This window comes from Drosophila albomicans, chromosome 2R (genome assembly GCF_009650485.2).
Source record: "Drosophila albomicans strain 15112-1751.03 chromosome 2R, ASM965048v2, whole genome shotgun sequence".
Classification (NCBI taxonomy): Eukaryota; Metazoa; Arthropoda; class Insecta; order Diptera; family Drosophilidae; genus Drosophila; species Drosophila albomicans.
In genome coordinates this window covers 33676933-33703753 of record NC_047631.2, presented here as the reverse complement: position 1 = coordinate 33703753, position 26821 = coordinate 33676933, and the positions used below count along the sequence as shown (strand labels likewise).

General features: G+C 36.7%; 1 protein-coding gene across 1 annotated transcript; it reads right to left on the bottom strand.

Moving 5' to 3' along the window:
- Window positions 1–3806: 3806 nt before the first annotated feature.
- On the bottom strand, window positions 3807–5744 carry LOC117575018 (uncharacterized). Its single transcript, XM_034259097.2, has 3 exons — window positions 5522–5744; window positions 4285–4442; window positions 3807–4108 (listed from the first exon to the last, which is right to left on the bottom strand). The coding sequence occupies exons 1-3, from the start codon at window positions 5595–5597 to the stop codon at window positions 4046–4048; spliced, it is 297 nt and encodes a 98-aa protein (XP_034114988.1). The 5' UTR covers window positions 5598–5744; the 3' UTR covers window positions 3807–4045.
- Between the last annotated feature and the right edge of the window lie 21077 nt (window positions 5745–26821).

Sequence of the window (26821 nt, the reverse complement as noted above, 5' to 3'; positions counted from 1 at the left end):
AGTATAATAGAGAAGTCGGTATAAGAAATATTCTGAATATATATCACAATATTCAGTACAATATATATACTAAATATATATATATACTGTACATATTATATTCCAGATATTTAGTATAAAAGATGTACAAAATATTTCGTAATCCCGATATTCAGTATAATATAGTATATATTTGAATATTTCATACTACAGATATTAAGTATAATATATGTATACTAAATGCATGTACTGAATATTTCGTATTTCAGATAATACATATACTGAATATGTGCTGCGGTATTTCTTCATATGTATATATATCAACTATAGTTAGAAGTAAACACTAAGTTTACTTACACTTTATATTTATTCTACACTAAAAATCTAAGCTTCTCTTTTCTCTTTAAGCATTTGAAATGACGCTTTGAACAGCTATATTAAGTTTATTCATTTGAAATGGAATTTAAAATAAAGAAAAAGCTGGATATAAAGATATTCTTCTTATTAAGAGTTTAAGAGATATATTTCATATATACATATATTTATATAAACTTCATTTTAAATTGCAAAAAAAAAGATTATATGAAGACATTTTTTCCTACAACATCAATTCACACTTTTCTCTGTGATTTTTCAGCATTTAAACAAGCAACTTTTAATGGGAAATTGAATAGAAACGGGACATGTAAACGAGCAACGTTCAATTATGATCTTGTCTGTGGTTAGTTGAAGCAAACAACAAGCTGTTAACTAACCTTGTTTTGTGGCATCAACTGTGCCGTTTGTCAGGCCTATTAATAGTTAATAAATGCAGCTGCAAACTCAGTTAATTTCAAAGGCAAATTTCTTGGGTTATGGCAAACAGTTTAATTGCATTTCTGCAAGAGACTGAGACTCAGAGACTGAGAGTCGTCAGTTGTGTGTCAGGTGGGGCAGCTAAAAAGACAGTGCGACAATAACACAAAGCGACATGAGTGTGTGGCAAAAGCAAAGACAAAGTAAGAGGCAGCAGCAGCAGCAGCAGCAGCAACAAGAACAGAACAAGAGCTGATGGCGCCTAGCCACAATGAGTCTCTGACGTGTACAAGAGGCAACAATGTGCCTGAAAGGTGTGTGGCCACGAAACAACACACGTAGACACAGAGAGAGTTGAAACAGCGAAATGCAATTAGAAAATAGATGTGGCTAACAGAAAGAGATAGAAAGAGAACTGACTTCTGAGAGTTGCTGCCAAAAAGAGAGAGAAAAAAACAAGGACCACACACAGGAAACAATTTTGTGCTCCCCAAATTCACTCTCCATTTCATTAAATGCAGTGCAATGTTTATTAAAATGCATGAAATACTTTCGAAAAACAATGCATTTCTCGGGTTAGCACTCTTTGTTGCTCTCGATGTTTACGAGACAGCTGCAACAACAACAACAGCAACAACAACAACAACTGCTGCCCCAAAAAGTAATTGACTTTGCCTTGCCCCCAATTCAGTCGCCTTCTCTGCTCTTTCTTGGCTGGCCACAGCCTCCATTATGTAGCTACTTCCACAGAGATTGCAACTGCAACACTCTTGACTCGCATTGTTGGGGCATGCAACATGCGAGGCATGCAGATGGTGCCCACTCTGGGAGTCGGAGTCGGAGTCGAGTTGCTGTTCGCGCATCTGGCAACATCTTGTTGAGCTGTCAAAATATGCTTGTTAACAACATTTGTTGCACCGCAACAACTGCCCCAACCCCCCGACCCTCGTTCCCCTCTTCAAGTCGATGCATTAGCCTAAACATGTTTACAAGACATCAGCAGCAGCTCAGTTCTAAGTTGTGGCTGCTTTCCATTTAATTTCTGACAGCAACATTTTTTCATTATGTTTTTTTCCGGTTCTGATGATATGTACATATATGTAAATATAGAAGTATTTGTTCAGTATAAATATTATACTGAATGCCAATACCAACAGCATATACTAAATATATATATTATATATTCAGTGTCATATATATATATATACTGAATATGTGGTAAAGTATATAATATATACTGAATATTATACTGAATATCTAAAATATACCAGTAGATTGCATTCAGTACATATATTATACTGAATATTTGAATACCATGCTGCGGGTATATTCAGTATATAAATAATACTGAGTATCTCAAATAGGAAATGTTGAGTATATGAATATTTGAATATAAATACCACCAGCACATATTTAGTATATATATTATACTGAATATCTGAAATAGAAAATGTTCAGTATAATATTTATACTTCTACATCAGTATAAATATTATACTGAATATCTGGATTGAGAAATATTCAGTATAAAGTGAAAAAAATAATCATACAAATTTAATATACTGATTATTTCCTGATTCATAATATATAAAAACTGTATATAGTCGTATATAGTAAAAACTGTATATAATTGCTGATATACTCAGTATATATGTATATCTGAAAAATACCAGATAAATATACCAGCAGTATGTATTCAGCATATATATTATACTGAATATCTGGATTACGAATAAAAAAGCGACATAAATAATTATATAAATGTAATAGACTGATTATTTCCTAAATCCTAATTGCTGATATACTCAGTATATATATTATACTGCATACCTGAAATATACCAGATGAATATACCAGCAGTATATATTCAGTATATATTTTATACCTAATATCTGGCTTACGATATAATCAGCAAAAAGCGACAAAAACAAACATTAAAATTTGCCGTTGTCTTTATACTCAATATTACAAGTTTTGCATAGGGTATGAACAACTAACTAAAGATTACTCTCTTTCGCTTCATTATTAATTTATGCCATTTAATTTAGTCTCTTTTAAAGACATCTTTTAGTCGCTCACTCTCGTTTACTTTGCTGCACTTTGTACTTGTTTTTATTGCCAGGCATGTTGTTGAGCTTTATCTCGTGGTAAACTTTCCATAAATAGCCACAGCTAGTCGACCAGTTCATGCAACAGATACGCTTGTGAGCCGCCGCCTTGGGCGTGCGTTTGTCTAATAGATCAGCATCAGCAGCAAGCAGCAAGCAGCAAACAGCGGACAGCAGCAGCAGCAGCAGCCGCAACAGAATTAGTGGCAGCAACAACGGCGACTCAAATGTGCTTTTAGGCCATTTATCATTTGGGCGCTGTCTGCAATTTCAGCGACTGGGCGGCGCGTTCATGTTGCATGCAGCAGAGGCAGCAACAACTACAGCAGCAGCCACAGCCTAAGCATGAAATTCGAGCGACGTGCGCGCACAAGGTGTCTGCATTTCAACGCCTCGCACTTGGACTCCAGCCTCAGTCCGAGATGAGAAAGACCTCCACAGTATGTTGGTAAAACCTGGAATAACCGCTGAAGTTGCTGCTAAGGCTGATGTTGCTGCTGTGGCTGCTGCTGTTGGCTGCCGTCTGACCAGCTTTTGCTTCATTTACACTCAAATTATTCAGCATAAATCATTTTAATGTTGCGTGATTTTTAGACGGCCATTTAGCGGCCCGTGAATGTCACTTAAAATTTGACACATTAAAAAAAGCAAACACTGAGAGAGAAGACGCGACGAGGGTTGCCACCACAGTTCTGAGTAAAAATCAAATGTCGATTCAACTTTTGACTGAAACTGTTTTTTTCTGTTTGTGTATTTCCAGCTGAAAAAAAAGTGAATTGATATTGACACGGGTTTAAAGTTATCTTAAAACGCCTTTAATCTTATGTGCTATGAATAAACATATAAATATTTCGGCAATTATGTAAATTTATGTTTGTTGATTGTTTAAATTAAAAGGAAATTGTGGCTGCCGCTTTTGTTGTGCGCAGCCAAACAATATCGTACAAAAGTGTTGAGTTTTTTGTTAAGTATTATAAAAGATGTGCCATCAGATTTTTATATGCAAAAGACGCCAGCCAAGTTGCACTTGATTCACATAATTGCAGCGGCGTCGCACATAAAACTTTTGACCGTGCTTTAAAGTTGAAATTATGCAGATCAAAGCACGCATCTTTATACTATATATAGACACACATGTGCTTTGAAGTTGATACACACAAAAATTCATTTTAACTTTGAGTTGGCATTCGCAGGAATCACGTCTTTTAGTTCGCAGCACAAATGATACTTTGTTGTTGCCGTTTTCGTTGTCGTTGTTGAGGTTGAGGTTTTTCATGCGTTCAAGTATAAAAAAGAATTTCATTAGTATGATTGTTATTGTTGCCAGGCAGGCAGACTGTTAGACAGGCTAATGGCTTCGCTAACCAAAAAAAGAAAAAAAAGCGAAAAAAAGAGAAACTTACGCCATCAACTTTGGGCCTGCAGCGTGATCTTTGCAGGAAGCGCATTATGGCAGGCGGCATGTGTTCCTTGTACATCGCATATTGGCGTAGCACAAAACGACAGGAGCTAAAGTGCACACATTGGCCAACAGTCTTGTCGGGTGTCTGGCAGCTGCTCTCTACATACACAGAGAGAAATTTAGCATACAAAACTTGATTCAACATTGTTTCAACCTAAAAATCTTCATTTCAAGATTATTCTTTTTAAGAACGAACAAATTTTGAAATCAAGATTTTCAATCTTAAAAAAAAACAATCTTAAAATAAGATTTTTGAGTTTAAAGAAACTTAAATCAAGATTTTGATTTGCATTTTTAGATTAAATACATCCCATTTTATTATTGATTCAAGATTCTTTCAACATAAAAATCTTATTTCGAGATTGTTCTTTTTAAGAACGAACAAATTTGAAAGCAAGCTATTTTCAATCTTAAATAGAACAATCTTTAAATAAGATTTTTGAGCTAAAAAAAATTAAATCACTATTTTTATGATAAATTTACATTTTAAGATTAAAAACATCCAATTGTAATCTTGATTCAACATTGTTTCAACATAAAAATCTTCATTTCAAGATTGTTCTTGTTAAGATCAAAAAAGTTTGAAACCAAGATTATTTGAATCTTAAAAAAAAAACAAGCTTGAAATAAGATTTTTGAGTTAAAACTTAAATCAAGATTTAAATTTGCATTTTAAAATTAAAAACATCTAATTTTAATCTTGATTTAAGATTGTTTTATTCTAGATTGAAAAGAATATTACAAATCTTGATTTAAGAACTTTTCTATTTATAAACAAATAATTGTGTTCTTGTTTCTTAAATGTTGGAGTTTTCCTCCTTTAAAATTAGAATATTAAGTCAAATACAATCTTAAATCAAGTATATTCAATCTAGAATTAATCTAGAACGTTTGATCTTGATTTAAGATTTGGCATTCCTGCTTCAATTTTAAGATTTTTCCATTCTTGAAACAATATTATCGTCTTAAATTTCAAGATTGATCAATACATTTTGTAGATTTTCGATCTTGATTTAAGAGTGAAGCTTCTTTGTTCAATTTTGACATACAAACAATCTTTATTAAAGATTTTATTATTGATTTTAGCACTTATTTTTCTTTCTGTGTAAATATGCCAATACATATAGTAAGAATACTAAATGTTATATAGAGAGAGATGTAGAGACGTATTGGCTTACGTGTGTGGCACAAAGTTGGCAACAAGATGACGAGCCAGCAGCAGTACAAGAAAATCAATCGAAATGTGTGCCGCATTTTGAATTTGAAATTCACAAGATGAAGAAGAAGAAGAAGCAGGCAGCAGCAGAAGTTGCCCCCGAAGCAATTTCGAATGATGTATTAAAGTCGCATTAAAGTCTTATGCGCTTAAAGCGTCTCTCAGAATGAGGAACTGGAAACTGAAACTGAGCTGGGCAGCAGATTGTTGCTCAAGTAAACAGCTTGGGCAACTTTTGATAAGCGAGCAGCGAGCAGCGAAGCTGAGGCAACGCTTATCAGGCCGCGTGCAAAACAAGAGGCCAAAAAAATATGTACATAATATGTAAACAAAAGGCAAAACAACAGCAACAACAACAAGCACACAAACTAGAAGTCGAATTAGAGAGCGAGAGAAGCGAGCTGCCTTCCCTCTGCCCTTTCTCTATTCATTCCCATAAACACATGTTTAAGGCGGCACAAACCAGTAAGAACCTATGCTAGCTTCTCTCTCTACGGAGGCTGGTGGGCGTTGCCAGGAAGGAAAAGGCAAATGGAAATTTATTATACATATATGTAGATATATTGCCAAGTTGAAAATGAATTCAAAGCGTGTAGAAAGCAGCAGCTGTGTGGCACGCAGCAGCAGCATCGACAATTCGACCTCTTCGGAGGGAGCTCTGAGATATCTCCCGATCAAATTAGCCAAGTTATTGCCTTTAACAAGGCAACCGCCGAGGCCGCTTTAAGGGCTGATTGCTTTAATTGAAAACAACACCTGAGTAACCAAATCGTTGGAGAGGGAGAAAATGTATTCATTACCAAATGATTCGATTGCTAATTGGATTTCCTATTCTATTTATATTTACCCTTATGAAAATACAATATAGTACAAACCCAAAATCAGTATCAAATTCAATTTCAATACACGTGCGTGTTTAGTTTCGCTGGCGAAATTTTAATAAAAATGTAAATTTCGTTTTTAGTGGCCTAAGGGGTTTTTCCTTTTCGCACATGCGAGAACCAATAAAAAGATATTGCTCGTTATGAACTTGACGGCAGTTTTTGGCTAACAAAACCTGTGCAAAAAACTCCACACACAGACAACGCATAAAATAAAGAATGGAGTAGCAAAAAAAAAATGGGTAGTCAAAGAAGTTTTGGCAGTATAATTTCAGCTCAGTTTAAAGTTGCCTTTGTTGAAGTGTCGTTTGAATAGTTCGACTGAGAGAAGAGGAGCTTCAAATGACCCTCAAGCTGGGCAACCGCAATCAGCCAACAACTGATAGCATCAGCATAAGTGTGTGTGTGAGTGTATCACACACATCCAAACACACATCCAAACACACACTCATGCATATTCAGCTGAGCAAAAGTTTTAACAGCACAAGCTTTATTTTAGTTATGTTATGTATCCAAATTTCGCTTAGTTTTCACTGACTACTCAAAATTGTATTATTTCGAATGAAGCTATATTATAAAGTCCTTAATTTTTAGTTTATTTTTTTATAAGACATACATATAACAAAAAGTGACAATTCCTTTTGTATATTTTTGGTACAGACAATAATAGTTAGAGTATTGTTAGTTGGTTAATTTTATCAATGTACGTAAAATAGCCTGACAATCTGGTATGTTTTGTTATCTATAGTATATTACTTGTATGAATGTAAATATTACTGTATCAATACACCTAAAATAACCGTTGGTATATTTTAGTATTTTAGTGGTATTATTAAATATGTAGCGAGTATCTCACAGTTGATCACACTCGACTATACCATACATGATATATTTTATACTTGGTATATTTTGTACTTAATGGTATATTTTGTGCTCTACGGTATATTTTGAAAGTAAATATTACTGTATCAATATACCTAAAATAGACACAGGTATATTTTAGTATTTTAATGGTATATATTTTAATATGAAAGATTTCATACTTGGTATATTTTGTACTCTACGGAATTTTTTGTACTTTATGGTATATTTAGTGTTCCGTGGTATGTTTTGAAAGTATAACAACATTAATATACCATATAAAGCCTTAAGTATATTTAAGTATTTTTTGTTATACTAATTTAATATATTTTAATAATACTACTGCACTGTCTTGCTTTTATTCAAAATGTGTACCGGGTATAACACAGTCGAGCACACACGACTGTAGCTTCCATACATGCGAACTTGACAACTCACACGGCATAAAAATATATTTCAAATGTCCTTTGCAGCAGTTAAATCGTTTCGAATAGCATGCTCAACAAGCCTTTTAATTTGAATTTAATTTTTATGGATTGGAGTGCTTAACTTTCCCCTGTCGCAGTCGCTATCGCTGTCGTTTTCTAAATACAATTAACCCAATTTTCACACCCATTTGGATGGGCTATAACTGTTTCGTTTTTCGTATTGGCGAGAGGAAACGATGACTGATTTAATGGACATCGAACCATTATCAGACGCATACAGACACATTGCGAAATACGAAGAGTTCGAGTACATGCATCGCAGTGAAGCGAAAGTGTCGAAAGACGCATTGTTTGTCCATAAAACGCGCACATCATTAAATCCCTTTCCCTAGCTAGATGTTCATGCCTCTTCCTCTTTCTCCTGATCACATGTGTAAACGTTTAAGTGCGATATTTAGATATGTGTATGTAGAAAACATGCCGGAACCGAAGCATAAAAACCGAAAATGCGCATAATAAAAAGTCATCATCATAGTCATAGACCCAAACATCGTTTCATCGTTTCCATCCCAGAGATTGTCCCCACACACACACACATACACATGTGCCACAGCCCTTTTACAGATGTGCGATAAAACAACGCCCGGCCTGAGACAAAAGGGAACAGAATGAAAAATATGAGAGACAAAGCATAAAATAAAACACTTCGAACTTCAACGTTGACAATTTGAAGACGTCAATAAAGTTTCTCTCGATGTCAACTGCTCTTCGTTTGCGTTTTCGTTTTCTTCTTTTTCGTCTTCGTTTTCCCAATAAAAATTCTTTAGAAATCATTTAGAAAACGCATGCATGCACAACATCATGTGCAGCACCCACACTTGCCACACAGAAATAGCAGCGCATAGATAAAACGCGTGTCAGACACGACACATCCATGGATCATGTGTCAAATTGTGACTTGCAGTAGCAACTAGTTACCTGTTACAACAACCCAACCCGATCTCTCTGTCTCTTTCTCTTGGTGCAACACTTAAAGACAGCGACAGAAGGCGACACTTCGAGTGCTCAGCTGGAGGCAAACGGCAAACGGCAAACGAAGCACGCAAATGCACTTTTTGATTGCCTCTGGCTGCTCTTATCTGTCTCCAGCTTGAGCTCTGTTATTTCCATCTCGGTCTTACAATGTTTTTCTTATGCATAACACACACAAAATCGGACTGAGTTCGCAGTAGCTGCTCTCTCTCTCTCTTCTCCTTCTTGCTGTTGTTGCATTGTCGTTTTATTTGATGTTCGGGTAAAAGCTTTTATCAAAAATCGTATTGCATGCAAATTAGATTCCTCTCGGATCTACAACAACCTTGACTACTGTCGCTTTGAGCTGCAATCCCATAAAGAGATGTAAAAGAAATGGAAACGAAAAAAACTGAATATACACGTTGCCTTTTCTAAGATGATGGCATTGTCGATGCTGCTGCAGCTGTCTCTGCTGCTTACAACTGATGTTGTTGTTGCTGCCTCTGTCGCTGCTGCTGCTGCGGGCCTGCTGATAAAGACACCGACGACGACAATGCTGCCAAACGCTGATGATTCAGACATTGCATCCAAAGCTCATTCAACTGCTTTGCTGCTGCTGCTGCGCTTTGGTCTTTTGTCGCAGGTCTCAATTGACTTGATAAACTTCTTCCTACAATTTTTTTCAATTCCGTCGTACGCTTTTGCTTGTTAACGTCAACTGACTACACAGACACACTCTCATACTCTTTCCGACCGCATACAAAGGGGAAATGCAGGCGTAAAATGAGTTCGTCTTTCTTTCTTTTGGACTCTATCGAGCACGTCTTATCTTTAGTCGCATACGTATATGTGGCTCATGACAGCGGAGGCTGCTGACACTCTCTGCTGCGACTGAGACTGAGACTGAGCGTAACGCCGGCTTAAACACACTCGAATGCATTTCCATTTCATGGCTATGGCTTCATTGCTGCCGCCAAACGTCGTCGCCGTCATCGTCGTCGGCATCGTCTGCCGCTTTGTCTGGTGGCTATGCGCCAAGTCGCCATATCTCGAACCAGAGACAAAAAAAAAAGTAAGAAAGTTACAGACGAGTGTGCTCGACTGTGAGATACCCGCTACCCATTTTGAATAAAAGAAATATATTTTCCGGAATTTTTCTCAAAATATACCAAATATACTGCAAAAATACTAAAATATACCAAATGGTATATTTGGTATATCGATATAGTACCGCATTCAAAATACACCATAGACGGCACAGCTCTAGCTTTAAAATTACGCTTGTTATTCGATTTTTTTGATTTGCGGGGGCGGAAGTGGGCGTGGCAAAAATTTGAAACAAACTTGATCAGCGTGCAAACATAACAAATGCTGTCGAAAAAGATTATAGCTCTATCTCTTATAATCTCTGAGATCTAGGTGTTCATACGGACAGACGGACAGACGGACATGGCTAGATCGTCTCGGCTGTTGACGCTGATCAAGAATATGTATACTTTATAGGGTCGGAGATTTCTCCTTCGACCTGTTACATACATTTCCAGTCGGCACAAAGTTATAATACCCTTCTACCCTATGGGTAGCGGGTATAAAAACTAAACTAAGCAGCCTCTGCTGCTGCCTACGTCGCCTCTGCCGCAGTGTAATAGCGTTCATCGAAGCTTAAGGTGTATAAATCACACACAATGCGGTCTTTTGTAGTTTCAGGCGACACTCTGCAGTGAAAAAGTGCTCAGCATTTGAGCTACTTTTTTTTCCCCCCAATTTTTTTGGTGCATTTAAATTATTGCCGTTCCGTCATTTTGTTCCGACTTTAAAGACTAGAGCTGGGAGACAGCTGTTCACAGTTTCCGCTTAGCATTTAAATAATAATGGAATTATAATTTATATTTAACAATTTGTTGCACTGTTTGTAATCATTTGTTAACTGTCAAAGCTTAAGGCAGACACACACACACACACTGCATTGCGAGTTGGCGTTTAAGCCGCTTAAAAAAAGAATGTATAAACACAATGACCAGGCACTTGACTTAAACCTCGGCCTAAGGCGAGATTCGAGTCAAAGACTGGGGTTGGGCCTAATGCTTTTTGATGAATAGCCAAAATATTTAAGAGCCATATTTAAAATCAAATAAACACATCTGCCAACAATCAAATGCCTCTGCTTGCTCTACTGTAAATTAAGCTTAGTTTCACTTTATTTAGGACTCCAACATGACTCGACTCCGACTGCTGGCTGGCTGGCTGCTGCTGCTGCTGTTGGTTGCTGTTGGCTGCCGTCGGCAACCAAATGGAAAATGCTGAAAATTCAACTGCAAAGCGACCCACTCAAGTGCAAGTTCAGCGCCAGCCTCTGGCAAAACAGCTTAGCCCGGTTTTGAATTGGAATTTGTTTATGGCCAAAACTGCAACAGCTCTCTGGAGTGGAGTGAAGTGCATCGAATCGATGGCTGGGTGGAGGGAAGTGTGCAGAGAGAGAGGGGAAGTGGAGAGCGTCAATAGTGCTTGAAGGAAGCTCTCTGGCGTTTTGTGGCGCCATGGAAACAAATTTGTACACATGTTTCTGTCATTTTATGGAATTATGTGCAACGCACACGACAAACGAAATAAAATCATTTTCCTGCTCCATAGACCAGACAAAACCAAACCAGACCAGACCAGGACAGATTCTTTTCCACAACTCTGACCTCAGTGCCAGTCTCAGACAGCAGCGTACTATGGAGAATTCAACCAGAACGATCGAATAAAAAATCAATAATGCCTCATAATTGGTGATGAGTGCCGGCAAGCGTGAAATTATGTCGGATATGTATTAAAATAAATACTTTAAAAAACCGTTTTAATGCGGCAGGTATTTTATTTTAATCAAGCAAATAAGAAAGTGTGCCCGACTATAAAATACCCGCTATGTGTTCTCATTCAATGTCGAAACAGTGCATTATTATTCTTGAAATATACCAAATTAATATACCGAAATGAATATTTTTGGTATATTGATATAACAAGCGCTGTCAAAATCAAATATAGCTCCATCAACAAAACAGTTCGGTTTTATTCTTAAAATATACCTAATTAATATACCAAATAAATACTGAAATATACCGAAATGTATATTTTTGCTGTCCAAAAAAGTATAGCTCTATCAACAAAATATTAAAGTATAAGTTTTCAAATATACCATATTAATATACCAAATAAATACTGAAATATACTGAAATGTATAATTTTGGCATATTGATATAACAAGTGCTGTCAAAAAGAATTATAGCGCTATTATCAAAATACAAAATAAAATATACCGAAATATATGTATATATTTTTGCTATATAAAAAAAATATAGCCCTATCAACAAAACATTAAAGTATAATTTTTTAAATATACCTAATTATTATACCAAAAAATACTAAAATATACCGAAATGTATATTTTTGGTATATTGAAATCACAAATGCTGTCAAAAAGGCATATCTCTATCAGCAACACAGTGCGGAACTTATCTTAAAATATACCAAAATAATATACCAACAAATACTTTATTATATATGATATAATTTGTGATGTCAAAAAATAATTATAGTTATATCTGCAAAACTGTGTTATTCTTTAGATAGAAAAAATACTGACAAGAGCCAAAATGTATATTTGGTTTATTTATATAAATGCTGTCAAAAAAATTCTATCTCTGTCTCTTATAGCCTTATACCCTATGGTATAAAAATATAATTATGTATCAGATGCAAACGTGTCTAAAATAGTACTTATGTATAAATTATGACAGCATTATAATAAAAGAAATTGAAATTGAAGTTGTTTACCCATTCAACTGTCGATAGATTTAAGACATTGTTGTCGATAAATACAAGTAGCTACGTGCTTCGTTTGTGAGTTCATCAAATAAATCTGGCTGTCGAAAGTGCGCTTAGCATTTTATTCAGCAATCAGCTACACGAGTCTATAATGTATAGAATGTTTGTGTGTGTGTGCGTCTAGTTCAAGAGGTTAGAGAACCTCTTCTTCTTTTGGCTGCCAAAACATAAATTCACATCCATTGTGCCAAGACGCGACAGCAACAGCGAACTCAGTCTGTTTATCGTTTATTCGTTTATTTCAGCAATGACAGGTGCAGCTGCCAGTGGCATAATACAATCGAGATGTGTGTGTGTGTCTATAAGTTTGTTGCGTTTGTTTATGGAATCAGAATCAGAATCGGAGAATTGGAATTGGAATTTGAACTTTTGGCTGGCCCAGAATAAGCGACTGCGTGTCTACTCGACAGTGCCTCAGTGCCTCACTGACTGACTAACTGAGTAACTGACTGACTGAGTGACTGACAGACTGACAGATTGGCTGTCTAAACTCGCTCACTTAGTTGAGCAGCTGGCGCTACGATTGTGATGCTGCTGCTGTGTCTGCTGCTATTTACGAGTATGTTGTTAAATGCAAAAATCATTTCCTATCAAAACAAAAACAAACAAATAACGAGGCGCACGTAGCAAAAGAGGCGCCTCCGTCGTCGTCGTCTACGTCGAGTTTTTCTTGGTTTAAAATGCAATAACCAATCAAATAAATTGCCAAACAAAATGATTCGAGCATTAAGCATTAAGCGAACGCGCATTGTCGACATTTGTATTATGCTCGTTCTATGTTTTATTTTTCGAAATTTCTGTTTTTTATTTATGTTGTTACTTTGCGAGATGATTTTTGTCGCAAATGTGCCTCATTATTGCGTGATATTTATTTAGGTTATGACTTAAGTTGTGTCACGTTCGCTTGAATTTATATCCAATATGTTCGGCCATCATCATGAGTCGCAGTCGCAGCCAACGCCAAAAATTCACGGCCATCTCCAGTTAGAGATAGCCAAAAATACACCAAAACAAACACCCACAGATCTAGGGCAGAGTGATAGCTCTATATATATGTTTTGGGTGTAGTTTGCTCTCTCGCTGGACCTCTGTGATTATACATAGATAATTTATATGCAAATATGCAATGCACGTCTCTATGCATTGCATTCCATTCCATTTCAGTTGGACTCCAAATCAGAGTTGGAGTCACGGTGGCTGGTCGAAAGAGACACAGCACGGAGCCACTAATTGGACCCAGCGGTCGGTGCAGCGTCGTGATCGCATTTAAATGTGCTGATCAATTTGGTTAAATGTTAATGCCGCTCTGGGTGAGCCAACGCAGAGACAGTTCGAAGTTCGATGCGGGTCGTGGCATCGTTTACGTTTACCTTCAGCGTTTCACTTGCGACGCATAAAAACATATATATGGCTTACATAAACTGAAATTAGCTGCCAATTTGAGAATCGTTGTCATTGTTTCAGTTTCTCTTGCTTGTTCTTGATTTTGTTGCATGTGAATTGTTTTATATTTATTTGGGCCATTAAAATGCAGAATACGTTATAAAATACAAGATTACAATAAGCCATCAAGCAGCTCTTTTGTTGTGGAGCAGTCTTCACAACCAGTCTCGACAGTAATCAAATCAAATTTGTTTGGCTCAGGCTTTTTTCAGTGCAGCCTAAAAGCATGCTACACATTTTTCACGCAAGCAGCTTTAGCTTCAGCTTCCATCTTCAGCCTTAGCCTTAGCCCTTGCAAGCCAAATCCGCTGCACTTTTTCATTGGCTTCAAGTTTTTTGTCTATGTCTAAACTTATTATCATTCTGGCTATTTATTTTATGTCTCTCACTCGCACTCACACACTCGCAATTGTTTTCACATGCAAATGGAAAGTTCCCCTGCTCCTGCTCTATCAAACATTTATATGCAAATAGATCGCAAGCAAGTGAGAGACACACTCAAAAAGAGATTTCCACTAAAAGACAAATGCTACAATATTACGGGGAGCAGCGGCAGTTGTACCTTGAGTGGCTCCCCCTCCCCTTCCTTCTGCTTCTCCTCCTCACTTTGCTTCATCTTCCCCAGTCATTGCTTCTGTGTGTGTGTCTCTTTGCCCTCCTGCTACGCGCTCAAGTGGCAAAAAAATCGCTGAAGTCGCAAAAATTATTGCAGTTGGCAACTTGAAGCTGACATTTCGCACTCACACACACACACACAAATAAAGTGAGCGTGCGATAAAAATAAAGTGACAGCAAAAACAATTGCAAACTTGTGCAATTAATTAAGTGAAAAGTGCGCAATTCTCTGATGCAGCATTAGAAATTGAGTTGCCACCTTTCATGGTTGATTTTAAAGATGAGAGAGAGAACTCTCCCTATCTCTCTCTCATCTTAAATCTAAACTGAGTTCCAATGCCAATGACAATGTTCACACACGTGTTGTCATTTAAATATTTAAATATGCTGCTGGCAGCATCAGCAGCAACAGCGACAACGACGACGACAACAGTTGCCGCTGTTACTGCTGCTTCAAGTTTTGCATGTTTTGCTGTCTGTGTTAAACCAAAAACCAAACTGTTACCCTCACTCTGCTTCTCCCTCCCTTCCACTCTCTGACTCCGCATTGAAGGCAACATCGTTGCGCAGCTCGGAAAAATCATATCACACACACACATACACACACACTCATACGCAGAAACTAGCGCAAACACTTACACAGAGAGTTCGCTGGTTTTTTTTTTCTTTTGCCATGCTTTTTGCTTTTTATTTGCTACTTGCCGTGCAGCAGCGTCTTCTTTTATCAGACAAACTAAGCGCAAAATTAGTTTTTGAACTTTTTAAATTGGTTTATTTCATGGAGTTTTGATTTTTAGCACATTGCGTAACGAGCCTGAGAACTGCTCGCGCTCCTAATTGGCTCGCCGTGTTCTCTTTTCTTTCCCTCCTCCCCTCTCAAGTAACGATTGCAGCTTTGCTTAGCGCCTTCATTAGCCATCAACGTGTGCTTATGTTTGTGTGTGTGAGTAACTACTCAATTTGCTAGGCGACTTCAAGCGAAATGATTTTCTCTTCTTTTTTGTTGCTACACAATTTTGCAATTATTGTAATATGTCGCGCAACGCGCAAGGCGTGCCACCTCCGCCCACTTTTCACCTGCAAAATATATAAACATTTTTATGACATTTTCCTCCATTTTTTTTTTTATATTCTCGCCTCGCCTCGCATCGCTAGAGGCACTAAAAGTTTGTCACGAAATATGCCACCTATTAAAGTTCACACACAATTTTTTTTCGCAGTAGCCAGGCAATTAGACAACATAATTTGTTATTCATATTCACATTTTTGCTTTAAAATCGATTAGGAGTAAATTTATAAATCCCGCTTGGCAAGTGTGTTTAATCTTCGGCACGCCAAAGGCAGCTGTCCTTTCAAATCGGTTTTTTATACCCCTTACCCATAGGGTAGAAGGTTATTATAACTTTGTGAAGGAAGAAGGAAACATCAACGACTCTATAAAGTATATAAATTCTTGGTCAATGTCTACAGACGAGACAATACAGCCATGTCAGAGTCCATAAGACAATCTGGTATATATAATATTACACTCTATGGTATATTTTCAATACTGTATTACATCAATATAACAATTAAAGCCCTTTGTATTTTGATTTTATTTAGTATTTATGGTATATTTTTCACTTTGTGGTATATTTTCAATGTTGTACTATTTCAATATACCAAATATAGCTTTTTGTATTTTACTAGTATTTTGGTATTGTTTAGTATAATTTATTTATATAATATTTATGGTATTACTTAGTAATCTATAGTATATTTTGGAATGTAAAAGTATATTGATATAACACGGATATCCTTCGGTATATTTTAGTATTTTTCAGTATATTAATTTGGTATATTTTAAAATAAATACCTCACTTTTTGCTTGTGTTCATAATGTTTCAGTATTTTTTCAGTATATTAATTTGGTATATTTTAAAATGAATACTGCACTTATTTGCTTTTATTCATAATATTTCAGTATTTTTTCAGTATATTAATTTGTTATATTTTCAAATTATTACCGCACTGTTTTGCTTTTATTAATAATGGGTAGCGAGTATCTCACAGTCGAGCCCACACTCGACTGTAACTTTTTTACTCGTTTCCCATTTCGATACAAAGTGCGCGCACTCATACAGAGATAGATTGCTTTATGTGTGTGTGCGTGTGTACGTGTGGGGAGCGAGAAACACGTGCCCATGCCAGCAGCACTTAATACCTTATAATTTGCTGTGAGTCGTTGCTTTCATAAAATATACTTTATGAACAATAATTCATATGTGCGTGTGTAACTGTGTGAGTGCAGAAAGTGCATAAAAATCAATTTTTGCACATGAAACGGCAACGAAAAAAACGAGTGGCAAGGCGGCGAAATAAAACAACAGCAGTAGCAGCAGCAAGAACGGCAACAAAGTCGCGTATACGACAGGGGGAACAACGAGAACGACAGCGACAGCGAAAGCGACAATGGCAGCAACGGTTGCATACTTCTCAGATGACAAGCAATGGACGATGGCGAAGTTGAGGACGAAGGAAGGCACGAAATAGCTTTCTCACATACTGAACCCCTCGCTCTCCCCCTTTCCCCCGCTCTGCCCCTAACTACTTGAAACTGATTACATGCACAATTTTGCCCCGCTCTTTGTTCGGCAAATGGCAATGGCAGACCCAAAGAGAGAGAGAAAGAAACACTCAGAGCCAGAGCCAGGACATTGCCGCAGCAATTGTTACCCGCTCTTTTGCATGTGTATTGGTATTTGTAAATGAACACACACATATATCACTCCACATGTGTGTGTTTGTGTGTGTCGTCGGTATTGTTATATGTTCCTGTGGTCGCTTCTGCTGCAAGCTGCGCTCTGGTTGCCTCCGATTGCTGTTTCCTTTTCTCCCCCTCCCCATCCCCCTCCACGGCCACACTTCCCCCGCCATGCAATTATTTCAACAAATTTAAACCTCAGCGAAATAATAAACAATTCGTTTTCAGATTAAAATGCAATTTTCATAACTTTTTTGTACAAGGCACTTCTCCACCTCCCTTAGCCCTTTCCCCCTCCCCCTTTCATCCATCCCCGCTCACTCCTCAACTGCAATTACTACTTATTTTATTTATTCGTAAGCCGGCGCATTAATATTTCACAAGGTTTTTCCTACCGATTTTCGATTGTTGTTGTTACTGCTGCCGAATCTGGTGTAATTTTCCATACCTCTGTGCGGGGCATTTATCATAGCCGTACATTTTACAATTTACTTATATACTATGTAAATATTTTATGGTTACATATAACGAGTAGAGAATTTTCCCCGATTAAATCATCTTTTGTTGAGCGCTTAACAACTTTTCATCATCAGCAGCTGCACCACCAAAAGAAAAACAAGTAAGACAGCTACTGTGGAGTGTGCTCGACTGTGAAATACCCGCTTCAGATTTTCAAACTTGAAATATACCGAAATATACTATATACTAATATTATTCGTAAAATATACCAAATTAAAAAACTGAAAATGCATAAATATACTGAATTTGATATATGTATATAGAACTGGATTCAAAATATACTATAAAGTATAAGATATACTAAATAATCGTCCAGTGTGGTATCTCAAAAATATACCAAATTAATATACTGTCAAAATACTGAAATATTCGTATGATATTGGTATATTAATATTATATTACCTTCAAAATATACTAGAAAAAATATACCGAAAATTTTCTAGAAATACCGTATGATATATTAGGTATATCAATATACTATAGAGTACAAAATATACCGAATTGTTAACCAGTGCAGTATTATTCGTAAAATATTCCAAATTAGTATAATGAAAAAATACAAAAGTATACCAAAGAATATATTTGGTATATCGATATAGTATTACATTTAAAATATACTATAGAGTACAATATATACCAGATTGTCATTGAGTGTGGTATCTCAAAATATACCAAAATATACTGTCAAAATACTAAAATGGCCGTATGATATTGGTATATTAACATACTATTACCTTCAAAATATTCTAGAGTATTATTATTAATATATACCGAAATAATATACCGAAAATTTTCTACAAATACCGAATGATATATTCGGTATATCAATATACTATAGAATACAAAATATACCACATTCTCAACCAGCGATTCAAATATCTCCTCTTTCTCTTATACTAATTTACTGGACACACAATGTTATAATACCCTTTTACTATATAAATAGTCTGGTATAACAAGAAAAGAGAAAAAAGCGAAAACGAAATCGTGGTGGAACAGCAGAGACTGCATAATTAGCATGGCAAATTATTCCATTAAGTTGCGATTGAATTAATTTATTAAGAATTCCCAGACGCAAGTGGCGACACATTTGACAGCTTATAGATGAATATGAATTGCCACAGTCTCTTCCCCTTCCCTTCCCTTCCCTTCCCTTCCCTTCCCATCCATTTCACTCCTTCCTCTGGACTAACTTCAACGACACGTGACATTTTCATGCCTTCAATAGGTTGTGTGTGTCCGTTGAACATTCGACATTGGAGAGAAAATTGCCCAGATGACGGTTACACATTATGCCTTGCATATTTAAGGCCATGTGGCGACGTTGACCATTCCAATGACATTTTAATGGCTGTTGGTTAGCTAATTGGGCTTACAATTAGCAAGTGAATGTCAATTTAGATGACAGAGCCAACACCTGAGCAGCTCTCGCCATCAACTATTCGAATATGCAAGCTAAGCAGTCGAGAATGTGTCGTCATATATTGCTCTTCCAAAATAGATATCTCACTTTCAGCATTCAGCATTTGGCATTTGGCATTCGCAATTCGATATTCGACACATTCAGCAGTGAGTAGTCGCCTTTAAAGTCCTTCAACATTTATTGACATGGCTTCCTGCTATGATAATGTGATATACGTCAACGTCAATTGGATTGGATGCTTTCAAAGCCAATAAGCTGCTATTCAGTTGGGGATACACTCCTCCTCCCCCTCTCCCTCCCCACAAATTCAGCAGACATGATTTATTGCCGGAAAAACAAAGACACCCCTTGAGCTTGAGCTTGTACTCTAAATGTACTGTACTTCAACTCGAACTGAAGAACTCGAACTGAAGCTGTGGTGTGGTGTGATGGGTAAGTGGCACTGGGAAGTCCAATTGGATGGGAATTGGGAAGTGGAGGACTAAACCGAATCACTTCACAACATATTGATTGTGCACACTTGAAAATCAAATTTGGCTGCTATCATATGGCATTAAGGTAACAAAATGCCATTTAAAGCGATGCGAGTAACGACAATTAAGAATAAGAATATTCATATGATATCAATACACTGAGAAAAAGTTCTCAAATCAAGATTTTGGTCTTAGTACTAGGAATTTTAATTTAAAGAGAATCACATTTGAGAATGAGAAGGGAACATCTTATTCACGCACTTCTTAGATTAAAACTCTTAGTACTAAGATCAAAATCTTGATTCTAGTTTTTTTTTCAGGCATTCTGTTATCCAATGTGATATAAGACAAAGTTCTTATTAATAAAAAGAAAACTTATTATTCAAGGTCATAAATCTTGAAGATTTTTAGATTAAAATTCTAAGTACTAAGACAAAAGTGTTTATAGAGGAAAACTTATTATTCAATATCATTAATATTGAAGATTTTCTTGTTCGCGACCCACATTTTAGATTAAAATTGTAATTACTAAGGCAAAAGTCTTGATTCTATGTATTTTATGCATTTTAATTTTTCAAGTATAGTTAATTCTATGAATATCAAATGTGATAGAAGACCAAGTTCTTATTAATAAGAAGAAAACATTTTATTCTTCTAAGAACGCAAACTAAATTCTAAGATTAAAAAATATTACATTAGGTTTTATCACATCACAGACTACAACGATGACTTTTTGCTCTTTTTCTTAGAATTTCAAACTTTCAGATAAATGTTTAATAATTTTATTGAACTTATGTTAAGGACACAAATCTTAAGAATATTCTTTAATTTATCATTCTTAAGAATATTCTTTAATTTATCATTCTTAAGATTAGTGTTCTTAATTTTTGCAATTGTATTGATTTAATTGGACTTATTTTAAGAACACAATTTCTATTATATTATATTATATAAATATGTGTGTTATTGACCGCACTTGAACCTGAACTCGTCTTTTGTCTGGCCCCACGATTTGCTTTTATCGTTTATTGAAGCGGCATAAAATATGAAAAACAACAGCGGCAATTGATCAATTTTCACCTGGCAACGAGCCAATGACGATGATGATGATGATGATGTTGATGATAGTCCAATCAGCGAAGTCTATAATAGATTTTTCGCTTCGTACAGTATTTCGGTGTCATAAAAATAACCGTTTAATTGAAGTGTGTAAGTATGTGTAAACGAGCAAGAGTACACACAAAAATTCCAAGCGATATCCGATATACGGAGAGTGTCTGTAATTTGTGTGCAAAGAGGGTTAATTTATGCACTTTAATGTTAATGCGTTGCATCTGCGATAGCAAAGCCTTTTATCAGATTTATGTTCGGCGCATTCTGTGTATTCCAGCTGTACTCGTATTTATTGCGCGACCGATTTTATAATTTTCTTTAATTTCAATTTTCAACCATTTGGCACGCATTTATGCATTTATGCATTTTAATTCATAATTATATTTCGCAATGCGATGACTGAATTTATATACTTTTAATTGCGGACTCGCAGTATGTTTCATAATGCAAACGGCATCAGCTAATTACGACTAACTAGATTGGGTGTTAATAACCATTCAAAGCACTTGCTTTATACGCTTTCGCTAAGCTTTAAACAATTTTGTAGAACTTTTTTAAAGATTTGCAAATATCGAAAGAATTTTCTCTTTTCAGTTCTCTAAAGAATCGTTCTCTTTTTATTTCTATATATATTCTTGCATATGTTAGAGTATTTCCATTTGCAGCATAAACTCTTAAACTAAACTCGTTTCGATTATCATTATTTTATTATATGCGCAGCATATTAGCCAAAGGCTATTAGCCGGCATTGGTCACTGGCCAAAATGAGATGGCTATTGACGGGGAAATGATAGCCAAAAAATGCGACAAACCAATTAATTAATTCAATGCAGTCATTTAATTAGTTGTCTTTGGCAGCCATCATTCATTCATTCGTTCAGTTGACCGCAAATCAGGATGAATCAGCAAATTGGCTAAATTGATAATTTCATTGAAACACTCAATCAAAAAACTGAGTACATAAATGTGAATGGTTGTCGAAGAGTTGCAGAATTGATGTCGCACTCTCTTCACTCGCATTTTACCCTCAAGCAATGTCTATATTTATGTTTAAATGGCACTTTTCTTAAAAGGCTTAGGCACATACACATACCACAACTACGCACACACACACACAGAGACACATATCAAGTGCTGCTCCTTGACTGACATTCAAATAGACAAGCTGCCAATACGTGCAGCCGTTGTGCATAAAACTAAAGGAGTCAGCACAGAGGACGATAGAACGACGACGAACATTGGGAAACCCAAAACGAGCAAATTTTTGTTATTGCATTTGAAAATGGCGGGCGTGGCTGGTAGGCGGTAGGCGAATAGAGGTGGGGCGGGGGGCGTGTCGAGCCCATACATACGATTGGAAACCATTTCGCTTTACCCTAGGCCCATAAAACCATTCAAATGGGGTAGATTGCTCTACCCCATAACTGCAGGCGATACAAGCACACACAATTTTTGTGTATGAATATTTTCAATTTTAATCTTTTGCTTGTCATTCTCATTCTCATTTTTATTATATGCCAACTCCCAAAGCGCGCCGAGGCTGCTGACTCCAATTGACTCCAGCTAACAGACAAAGGGGAGCGTGAGGAGGGGTAGGGGAGGGGAGGAACAACCACAACTAGTGTAGAATGTGTACAGGCTATCTTCTAGTCGATTACTCTTGTGTTGGGATCTGTTTTTTCTCTTTTTCTTTTTGCTTGCTGTTGTTGTTCTCTTGTTGCCCGTTTCTGCTGCTGCTGTTTTTTTCATTCTGTTTTTGTTTTTGCTTTTGCTGTGCTGTTCTGTGCTGCCTTTGCTTTGGCAATGGCAAATTGAATGGCCAAATTTCGTAAAATGCAGTTTGAGCACACGTTTGAGACGAGAGACGAGACGACACGAGACCAGCGACAATAAAAGCAACAACTTGCCTTCAAGTTGCTCCCAACTGTCCGACTCTGACACTAGAGATGGCCACTTGACTGCATCAATATTTTTAATAGAAATTCTAAATTGTTGTATCCATAAGGTAGAAGAATATTGTTAGTATTTTTTGGTATATTAATTTGGTATATACTATATATTTATATATCCGCTGCCCACAAGGTCAAAGTACTGTACCAATATACCTAAAATAGACTTTGTTATATTTTTAGTATTTTTGATAGAAGGATAGAAGGACTTTATCAATATACCAGAAATAGGCGTTGGTATATTTTTAGTATTAATTCGGTATATTTTATTTTAATATATCCGCTGCAGCAGAGGGTAGAAGTAATGTATCAATATACCTAAAATACCCTTTGGTACATTTGCAGTATTCTTTCGGTATATTAATTCGGTATATTTTAAAATGAATACCTTACTATTCGACTTTTTATTAAAATGGTTGGCGGGTGTTAAGTATTTTTTGGTATATTAAATTGGTATATTATAAGAATGCCTTGCTTTTGTTGAAAATGTGTAGCTGAAATTTCGGTATTTTCACTGTATATTAATTTGGCATATTTTAAAAATAAATACGACACTATTTTTCTATTTATACAAAATGGGTTTCAGGTATCTCACAGTCGAACCCACTCGACTGTAACTGTCTTACATGTTCTCCCTCTAAAAAATAAGTTGTTAAATTATACATGAAGTTCTCAATCGATAATATCGATTTAAATTGAATTTGATGATAAACTATAAATAAACCGAGAGTCATCAGCATCCTCGGAAATGTCACCTTTAATGACTCCGCTCAATATCTGCATTGTTTTTCTAATTACACATTCAAGCTCATAATTCACGATTGATTGTTAAGCGACGTCAAATTTAATCGGTATTCAACAAATGCATTCTTCAATTGTGTCATCTCTAGTTGCTCGCATTTTTGCATTTTGTTTTGTTGTTGATGTTTGTAGTTTTGGCTTTGTATTGTGTGATTTTTTGGTTGACTACAGCTACTACTATGGGCGGCAACGGGCATGGAGTTGGAGGCGTGGCACTCGGTTGCAGTGCCAAACTAGTCATTGGAGCCTTGGGGCATAGAGCGTGCACCGAAATGAACAGCAGAAAGTCTGCACAAACAACAACTGCGGCGCATTGCTCATACGCAGCGTAGACACAGGTAGCTGGCTTGGTCCCAACTCGAGTTGGGGAGTAAAAACACATTGAGACAAGCAAATCACATGCCACAGCAATCGACCTACAACTGTTGGACTTCAGCTTCTTTCCATTTACATTCCTTCATATTGCTTTCAATTTGCAATTCATTCGCACAAATTACCGCAAAATTTTCATTGAGCCGCCAAAAAAAAAGAAGAGAAGAGGAAACATATCAGTTTGCTAATTAAAAAGGCAACGTTTAATTTTCTACGTTCAACTCGCTCGCTGTCAGACATTTCATTCATGCTGATGTTGATGTTGTGCTGCGGTTGTTGTTGTTGTTGTTCCTGTTGTTGTTGTGTCTGCGTCCAGTGTCATGTTCAGCCATGTTTTGGCCGCAAAGCCTAACAAGTTGTTTGTGCAGTAGTCAAGAGGTCGCTTGGTCAGTCAGTTAAATGCTCGTCATTCCGTTTGTTTATTGTGCGCAATGATTGCAAGGCCCTTAAAACTGCTGTGATTGCAAAGCGAAACCCTGGGACAGCATTTGACTTTGGCCCGTCTACGATGCTTCACTGTGCTAGCTTCGATGTGCCGTCAGGCATATGTGCAAATTCGTTGGAAACAAAAATCAGATATTGTGCACACGTAGCTTAGGGCGCTGCGAAAGTCTGGTTTTTCGGCATCGCCATCGCCATCGCATGCCATGCAATTTTTCCCAGGTAACAAAATGAATTGCCTGTTGGGCATCGTCGTCTTCTCTCTCTAGCATTTGGTTCAAGCAGCAACTGCAACTGCAACTGCGGCTGTGGCTGACAGTGTCGCATGCTCAATGCGCACTATTTGCTATTATTCCAGTGATATTTTGAGAGTGCTACTGCTGCTGCTGCTGCTGTTGCTGTCGGGTGGCTTTTGGTCTATGCCTGAATCTATAGGACTACAACCCAATCGTATATATGTACTACACTCTCTCTCGCTCGTATAGATGAGTGCAATTTACCGCTAACAATGCCATGCTCCGGTAGTTACAACAAATGTTAGACGCAGCCAACAACCACAGCAGCAGCAGTTGCTTCCTCCTCTCTCTCTCTTTCGCTCTACTGCAATCGGGGGCAGTTGCAGAGTTGCACAGTTGCAGCACGCGGTGGAGCAACTAACTACTTGCTCGGTCGTTTGGCCGCTTGACTAGTATAACTACCTAACGGTCGACATATGTTGACCATGGAAATGCATAAATAATGCGCCACAGTATGGGGCATCCAACATGGCCTATGACCAGGACAAGGATACCGGCTGAACCGACTGATGCCAGCTCTCCCAGTTGTTGTATTTATCTAGTTGTTGTTCGTTATTCAATGTTGTTGTTATTGCTGTTGTTGTTGCTTTGGCATTGCTGCTGGCTGCTGGCTGCAGCCCTTCGGCTGTTGCTGACCATCGGCCAACTCTTGTGTTGTTGTTTGCCATATTCGAACATTCACATCAGGATTTCCCGCTATTGTACTTTTTGGCTTTTGTTTATTTACAGTCAGCGCAAAAATGTTTGTTGTGTGGCCTGCCTGCATGTTGCATGCCCCCTCTATCTCTCTTTCCCTCTGTGTGCCTAGCTGGATTTAGGCTAAGTAAGCCGCATACACCTGTCCGCACACACACACACATACACACACACAGAGCAAACAACCACATGAGCGACCAATTTAATACATGATGATGGCATGCTCGGGCCTTTCAATATTTGACTGCCATTGTTATTGTTGTTGTTCTCGTTGCTGTTGTTGTTGCTGTGCATCTGCTTAAACAAATGTCACGCGCGGACTTGCCTCCAATTATTCATGTGGCGAACGTTATTAATTTGAAAGCATATTTATCACAAACGAAATCTACGCCGCATGCCGTAATAAATCAAGAAACGTTTTTGGCCTGACACACACACACGCACACACCAATACTAGCTCAACATATTTAAATCACAAACACACACATAACAACCACACACACCTGGAGAAGCTATTGGGTGCGTCTAGCCCACAAAGCGTGTGCGGTTTTATACCCGCTACCCTAGGATTGAAGGGTATTATTAATTTGTGTCTATAAGGTATGGTATATGGAAGCATTTCAGACCCCAGAAAGTATATTCTTAAGCAGCATCAACAGACGAGATGATATAGCCATGTCTGTTTGTCCGTCTGCATCTCAGAAACTAAGAAACTATAATAGACATAGCTATAATTAGTATATCGATATACTAAACCAAAACTATGGTATATTTCGGTATTTTTTCAGATGAATAGGTATATTATTATATAAGAATAATACTTTCAGTATATTAATAAACCTAAAACTTTCGTATATTTTAGTATTTGCTAGTATATTACAATTTAAGACTAAATATGTTTTAGCTATATTGATTATGTATAATTTATAAGTAAGCAAAAACTTCGGTATATTTTAGTATTTTCGCGGTATATGGACTTTGTATATTTTAAGAAGAAGCAAAGACTTTGATGTTTTAGTATATTTTCAGTATATTTATTTTGCACATTTCTAGAGTACGTAAATTCTTCGGTATATCTTAATATTTATTCAGTATATTGATCTTGTATATATTAAGAGTACTAAGAGTACGTATGTATTAAGAGTAAGCTAAGACCTCGGTATACTTTAGTATTTTTCAGGTATGAATGAATTTGTATATTTTAGATGAACCAACGACTTCAGTATGTTTTTAAATATTTTCGGTATATTTAATATATTTTAAGAGTCAGCAAAGACTTCGATATGTATTGGTATTTTTTGGTATAGTATTTATATTCATAATGCCG

Coding starts and splice junctions, on each gene's coding strand:
- LOC117575018 (XM_034259097.2), bottom strand. CDS start 5,597: ATGCGGCACACATTTCGATTGATTTTCTTGTACTGCTGCTGGCTCGTC. Junction 4,443..5,521: donor GCCAACTTTGTGCCACACAC/GTAAGCCAATAC, acceptor CTGTGTATGTAG/AGAGCAGCTGCCAGACACCC. Junction 4,109..4,284: donor GCAGGCCCAAAGTTGATGGC/GTAAGTTTCTCT, acceptor GCAACAACAAAG/TATCATTTGTGCTGCGAACT.